Source organism: Austrofundulus limnaeus, unplaced genomic scaffold (assembly GCF_001266775.1).
Source record: "Austrofundulus limnaeus strain Quisiro unplaced genomic scaffold, Austrofundulus_limnaeus-1.0 Scaffold4, whole genome shotgun sequence".
Classification (NCBI taxonomy): domain Eukaryota; kingdom Metazoa; phylum Chordata; class Actinopteri; order Cyprinodontiformes; family Rivulidae; genus Austrofundulus; species Austrofundulus limnaeus.
In genome coordinates this window covers 1,119,418-1,126,151 of record NW_013952406.1, presented here as the reverse complement: position 1 = coordinate 1,126,151, position 6,734 = coordinate 1,119,418, and the positions used below count along the sequence as shown (strand labels likewise).

The window sequence follows — 6,734 nt, the reverse complement described above, 5'->3', positions numbered from 1 at the left end:
AATCTCCTGTGTCCCTTCACAGGCTCTGTACTTTTCAGATTAAAAATACCTCAGAGGAAATGTATTATCAGATGTCAAGTAAACTGTATCATAGCCCCCCCCCCCCTACCGAAATGGGCAGACAGAAGCAGAAGGAGGTTCTTAAAGAGACAGAGGCCAATTTCAAGGCGTTTAGAAGAGGAAGGGATGAGAAAATAAGTTTATTTTCTATTTAAACATAAAAACAGCATTTCATAACTAAAGGTGACATAGATACATTATTATGGTATAGTATTTAAATGTAAGCCTGAGAAACACATAATATTGGCCCTTTAAGCTGAAAGTTTGCTATTGTAAAAGTCTCTTCAAAGCTCTCCTTCACACACACACCCACACGCTCACAAACACACACAGGTCTTGTCATTATAAGGTTTGTATATAAAACATGATGTCAGGTTTATGGTGTAAGCAGAGAAGTGATGAACCTAGTCATGAGTTTTAAACGTTTTACTGCAGATGAGTCTCACAGTGAGTCATTTTCAAAACAACACTCCTACAAAATACTGGAAACAATGTTATGAAAGTTGGTAAAATTTGCAGGGGTGCTACGGTTGCTGCAGCACCTCCCATCTGGATGTCAGAGAGTGTCCCCACATATGGAAATACGCTTTCCAGATATGGACCTTGTCCTGTTAGAGTTTCCGTCTTTCTCATGTAAAAGTTTATTGTGTATTTGTTGTTTACTTGTGTCGTATTCAGGGATCCTGGACAATGCGGACATCCATGCCATGATGCGTGGCTCCAGCATGGTGAAGGTTCGCTCCTCCAGGTGGCAGAAGAGCCGAAGTCTGCGGCTGCTGGAAGACGGACTCACCGTGTGGTGCGAGTCGACCAAGAGCTCCCAAAAAGCCAAATCAAAACAGACGTGTGAGTTTGACTGAAACCTGTGTTTGGGTGGGCGGGGGCCAGATATTGGCAAATGAATCCATAACAAAGGATGTAATTTGGACAAACAGGAAGAGGAAGTCATTAAAAACAGTTGGCTGGAGGTATTTGTTAGATCAGAGGTTCTCAAACTGTGGTCTGCAAGAGGTATCTTGGGGGTCCTTAAAATTTTTCACTGAATTGTTAATTTGGTTTTTATTTTTAAAAATGCATGGAGAACTAATAATGCAAACAATAACGTAAATAAAAAATATGTTCCCAAGGCATTTAGGGGTTGAAATGACAGTAAATTATCTTGTAAATTACTTTTTAAAACAACGTGGGGTTTACGAGGGGGTCCCTGGAATATTTTCGCCCTTGTAAGGAGTCCTCAGACCCAAAACGTTTCAGATCCCCTGTGTTTGATTACCTGAAAGCACAAATAATGTTATTTATATAAGTTATTAATTTAAAAAGAAACAATTGTTTAAGAAGAAATAAAACCTCATATAACATCATGTCTGGTCACGGATCACAGGTTGGGGGGGGGGGGGTCAGATTTATTGGTCAGCTGCTGGTGAAGGCCGTCTTGATTGTGCTGAGGCCAAAAATAGACGCACTAAAGTTGCAACACTCCCTGTGATGWTGACGATCTGTGTGATCTGCAGCCCCAGTCTGACTTCTGCTGAAAAACAGATCTGGCTCAGCTTCATTTCTCCTTAATTTTATCTGATTAAAGCACCAAAACTTCAAGCTTCTTTTCTTTCCACCCCGTTCACACTTGGAAACACACATTCATGTCARTTCCACCAAGTCTCTGGGAGAACCACAAAGAAAGAATTTGGAGTGATTCTGAAGAGGTGGGAAGCAGGGGTGTCCGTGGCTTCAGAATGAAGCTTTTGTTGGACGGGCGTCTTAGCGGTCGCTACACTGTTAGCTTCTCAGAGCCGAAACAGAAGAGTTCACATCCAAAATTAAACTACAGAAGCTGTTTTATGAAGAAATGCAGTGTTAACACTAAGTTCTAAATGACAAATGCTAGCAAATGCTAAAAGAAGCAGAAACCTAGCTAAAAGGAGCAAACCGCTAGCTAAATGCTAAAAGACACAAGCCGCCAGAAGAGCATAACACTAACTAATTATAAAAGAGCTAAGTTGTTAGAGCCAAAAAGAAGCAGTGCATTAGCTAAAACGAGCAAACTGCTCGCTAAATCCTAAAAGGTGCAAACCACTATGCTAACTAAATGCTAAAAGAAGCAGCAAATTACCTAAGCCCTTAAAGATAAATAAAGCAACAAACTAGCTAGAAAGACCATTTTTTTAGATAAATGCTAAAATGAGCAAAGCTAGAAAAGCAAAATGCTAACTAAACTAAAAGAAGCAACAAATTAGCTTAAAGGAGCAAACCACCAGAGAGGACATAATAATAACTAAATGGTAAAAAAGCAGCAAAATAGCTAAAATGAGCAAAATGCTAGCTAAAAGTAGCAAGGAATTAGATACAAACAGAACATGAGGTAAAAAATTAAAATAAAACAAGTTGAGGAATTAGTCCAAAGTTAACATCAAAGATGAGTGTATCTGTTGGAGTAAATGTTGGGGATGATGCTCAGCTACTACCACACCATAACTGTAAGTTTAAATCCCACTGAGGTCTCATGTTGTTCAGTCTTTGGGTCACTTGGTTCAGCGGGCCGTYTCATTTCCGCAAACCGGCCCAGATTTGACCTCCAGCCACTCCGTGTTTCCTCTCTTGTAGTCGCCGTCACGGAGGTGGAGTGCGTCCGTGAAGGCTGCCAGTCCGAGGCGCTGAGGCAGCTCTCCGGATCCACGCCGGACAACCAGTGCTTCACAGTGGTCTTCAAGGGGGCCAGGAAGAGCCTGGACCTGCGCTGCACCTGTCCGGACGAAGCCCAGCGCTGGGTGCGAGGGCTCCGCTTCCTGAAGGAGCGCGTGCAGAACATGACGCAGAAGGAAAAACTGGACCAATATCCTGCTGTGATACATTTTCCAGCATGCTGGAGCAAATATAGTGTCAGCATCGCTGTGGTGACTGGCTCTGTCGCTCCACGTAACGGGCATAGCTCAGACGAGCTGTAACGACTAAATATAGTCCAAGTCTCACCGATATTTACCGGAGGAACCGGGGCGTGAAGGTGTCAGGTGTAGAACTGTTCCTTCTCCTCGCAGACCTGCAGTGTTTACAGGCACCAAGTGAAAAAATACAGAAGAAAGTTTAATCAAAAAGGAATTTCTGACAGGAAAAACAACAATCAGTGACAAAACATCACTTATTCAGAATCAAAGTGCTTCTCCAAACTTCAAAGATCTGCTTCAACACTTCGGTACACGTGTGTCCAAATGATGTCTTTGTGGTTTGATTAGTTTTTTTTTAGCTGTTGTTGTTTCTTAACTCCTTACAATTGGATCCGAGGCTACCTCAGGCGTGCAGATGAGAACCAGGACGGGAACATGACCTACGCTGAGTTCAAACAGCTGCTGCAGATGATCAACGTGGACCTGAGTGAGCACTACTCCCGTGCTTTATTCAAGGTCAGAGTCATGAAGGTCCCCAGATTCATAGATGTCCTCTTTAATGTCTGAATTAATATTATGTTGTGTGTTAATTGCAGTCTAAACACTTCTGAATACTTTGTGCTAATTTAGACATTCATATATCAAAACATTCAGCTCATTCAGGAAATGGATGCTACAGCTTTTTGTTTGTGACATTTATACTTTTACTGTATTTTAGTTTAAACTTTTTAAACTTTATTTACAAGAATATTCACCGTGGAGATAAAAACTGTTATTTTAAAACCTGCTTGCTGTTTTCATATGCTGCTTTTAGCTTCTTCTCTGCTACTTTTAGCTTCTATTCTGCTAGTTGTAGCTTTTAGCTTCTATTCTTTTAATGTTTTAGCTCCTACTTTGCCAGTTTATTTTTTAAGTTCTACTCTGCTACCTTAAGCTTTTACTCTTCTCTTTTAGCTTTTAGCTCCTTCTCTGCTTCTTTTAGCATTAGCTCCTACTCTGCCTACTGTAGCTTTTAGCTTCTATGCAGCTAATTAAAGTTGTTATCTTCTACACTGCTACTTTTAGTTTTTAGTTTCTACTCTGATACTTTTAGCTTCTATTATCCTTCCTTTAGCTTTTAGCTATCCTGATACTATTAGCTTTTAGCTCTTACTTTACCTCCTTTAGTTTCTACTTTGCTACCTTTAGCACTAAGCTACCATTCTGCTACTTTTATGCTACTTTTAGCTCATAGGTAGTTTTAAGCGCATATAGCTTTTAATTAGCTTTTTGGTACTTCCAAGTGTTAGCTACCATGCTGCTACTTTTAGCTAGCCTTTTACTTCATGTAGCTTGTAGCTACCACTCTACAGTTTATTGTTTTTAACTAACTCTCTGGTACTTTCAGCTCTTAGCCAGCCTTTTGCTACTTTTAGCTACAGTTCTGGAAAATTTTGCTTTTAGCTACCATTTTCCTACTTTTATCTCTTAGGCAGATTTTAGCTATTTTTAGCTAGCCTTTCAATACTTTTAACATTCATCCAGCATTTTATTCTGTTACTTTAGCCGTTAGCTTGCTTTATGTTACTTTTAGCTCTTAGCTAGTGTTCTGCAGCTCAGTTACAGTGAAGTCATTCAGTGTTTTTGCAGCTGTGTGGAGTTGTTATTATTTAGATGTTTTAGCCACAGGGAAGGTGAACCTTTCTCAGAACAGCCGAGTTTGACATTCACCTACTTTTCTCACCGTTTGCTCTTTTCCTTTGAATCTCAGCGGTGCGACCGATCGCGCGACGGCCGCCTGGATCACGCCGAGATCGAGGAGTTCTGCAGGGAGCTGCTGCGTCGCCCAGAGCTGGACGCCGTCTTCAGGCATTACTCGGGCAACGGGAGCAGACTCTCCACCGCAGAGCTGAGAGACTTCCTGGGAGACCAAGGAGAAGACGCCTCGCTGAAACACGCTCAGACTCTCATTCTCACCTATGAGCACAATGACAGGGGTAGGTCCAGAACTGGTCGTTAAAGGGATTAACAGACTCCCTCTGTTATTTACACGCTCAGTGTGGCGTTTGGGTGCTGATGTTAGAGCAGGAATTTAGTCTTTTAACAGCAAAACGTGATGCTGCTGCTGCACAAGAAGTGGTTTGTTTAAGATAGGGTTAGTTTATCTGAATATGATCTCAACAGCAAGTAAATTAATGTATCCTTTTGATGCTGTGAAATAATTCGATGCAGATATTTCCAAACTATGTGCCGCCTCGTGCAGAGAAAAACCACAGCAATGATAAAAAATAAATTAAGAAATTAAGTAGGTCCTCTGGATGGGTTCTTCTTTAATGAAACGTTTCATCTCTCCTCCAAYAGACTTCTTCAGTCTGAGGAGTTTCAGGTGAACTCAACCTTATAAGCCCTGCCTCCACATGGTGGACAAACAGGTTGTTCACATGCAAAAGAAGACCATCATCTTAACAATAGTTAGTGCCCTGATCATCACCTATTGTTTATAGAYGATCATGTGCCCAACCACCTGACTATTGTTGAGGCCCTGATTATTACCTTTTGCTCACAGGGGGCGGAGTCATACTTGTAATAACAGCATTGTAAGAGGGGGACAACTGGACACGAAGGCCTCCACCTCTGTTTAATGGTGGATGTTTTTTCTTCACAAAAATGGCTTATTTACTCTTCTCTTAAATCAACGTTCCTCTCTATCAAGGATGAGAACATCTTTCTTTCTCCCTGGCTCCTGGGTTTGTGGGGACSCTGTCTGCTCTGTGGTACGGAGTCCTGATGATGCCTAACTTGTGTTCCAGTGGGCGATGGGAATCAAAACACAAATACTGGTCTGTATGGGTGTGTTTTTGATACACTTCAGTTTCCAACCCTCCTCCATCTGAAACTGAGACTTCACAGTCCAGGAATGCCAACCTGCCATTTTTTTACATCCTCTCATGTGAAATTTATACATTTATCCACAGAGTTGATGTGATCAGTGAAATGTTGGACTTCCTGGGATTTAATTTTAACCCAGGTGTCGTCAACATATCTGAATCAATGGTTCGGTGGCATCCCTGTAAAGGACATCAGAGCTCTCTTTTCCACCTCCTCCATGTAGGTTTGCAACAYTAGGGTAAACTGGGGAGCCCATAGCACCACCATGTTTCTGCCTATAGTATTGCCCCCCATATGTGAAGTTGTTTGACTCCAGGCAGTTTCAGGAGTTGACACAGTTGCTCTGTGGTAAGAGGGACGCCACCGAACCATTGGTTCAGGTATGTTGATGAAACCTGGGTTAAAATTAAATCCCAGGAAGTCCAACATTTCACTGATCACATCAACTRTGCGGATAAATATATAAATTTCACATGAGAGGTTGTAAAAAAAATGGCAGGTTGGCATTCCTGGACTGTGATGTCTCAGTTTCTGATGGAGGACAGTTGGAGACTGTGTATCGCAAACCAACAAAATGAAGACCCCAAACCCAGACCCTCACCAGTGGTCATTCCATATGTAAACTGAGACGTTTATTTWTTAAACATGWCGTCCCAATGGCTTTCAAACACCAAACACATTACGGCAAAGATTGGTTCACCCCAAATATCCAGTTCCCCCAGCACAAACAGAGTAATATTGTGTATGCTGTTAAGATCCAGGAGGACTGTGATCAGTCATACATCAGGGAAACAAAACAGCCACCGTTCAAAAGAATGAGCCAACACAGAAAATCCACATCTACAGGCCAGGACTCTGCAGTTTACACTCATCTACAGGCCAGGACTCTGCAGTTTACACTCATCTACAGGCCAGGACTCTGCTGTT

General features: G+C 41.8%; 1 protein-coding gene across 1 annotated transcript in view; it reads left to right on the top strand.

The window, feature by feature from the left end:
• plcd3a (phospholipase C, delta 3a) overlaps positions 1 to 6,734 on the top strand; it is a 20,160-nt gene that overhangs the window by 4,930 nt on the left and 8,496 nt on the right. Inside the window, exons 2-5 of the mRNA XM_014022523.1 lie at positions 739 to 906; positions 2,662 to 2,890; positions 3,326 to 3,455; positions 4,690 to 4,915. Of these exons, the coding sequence (XP_013877977.1) occupies positions 739 to 906; positions 2,662 to 2,890; positions 3,326 to 3,455; positions 4,690 to 4,915 (753 nt within the window). The remainder of the gene's footprint in view (positions 1 to 738; positions 907 to 2,661; positions 2,891 to 3,325; positions 3,456 to 4,689; positions 4,916 to 6,734) is intronic.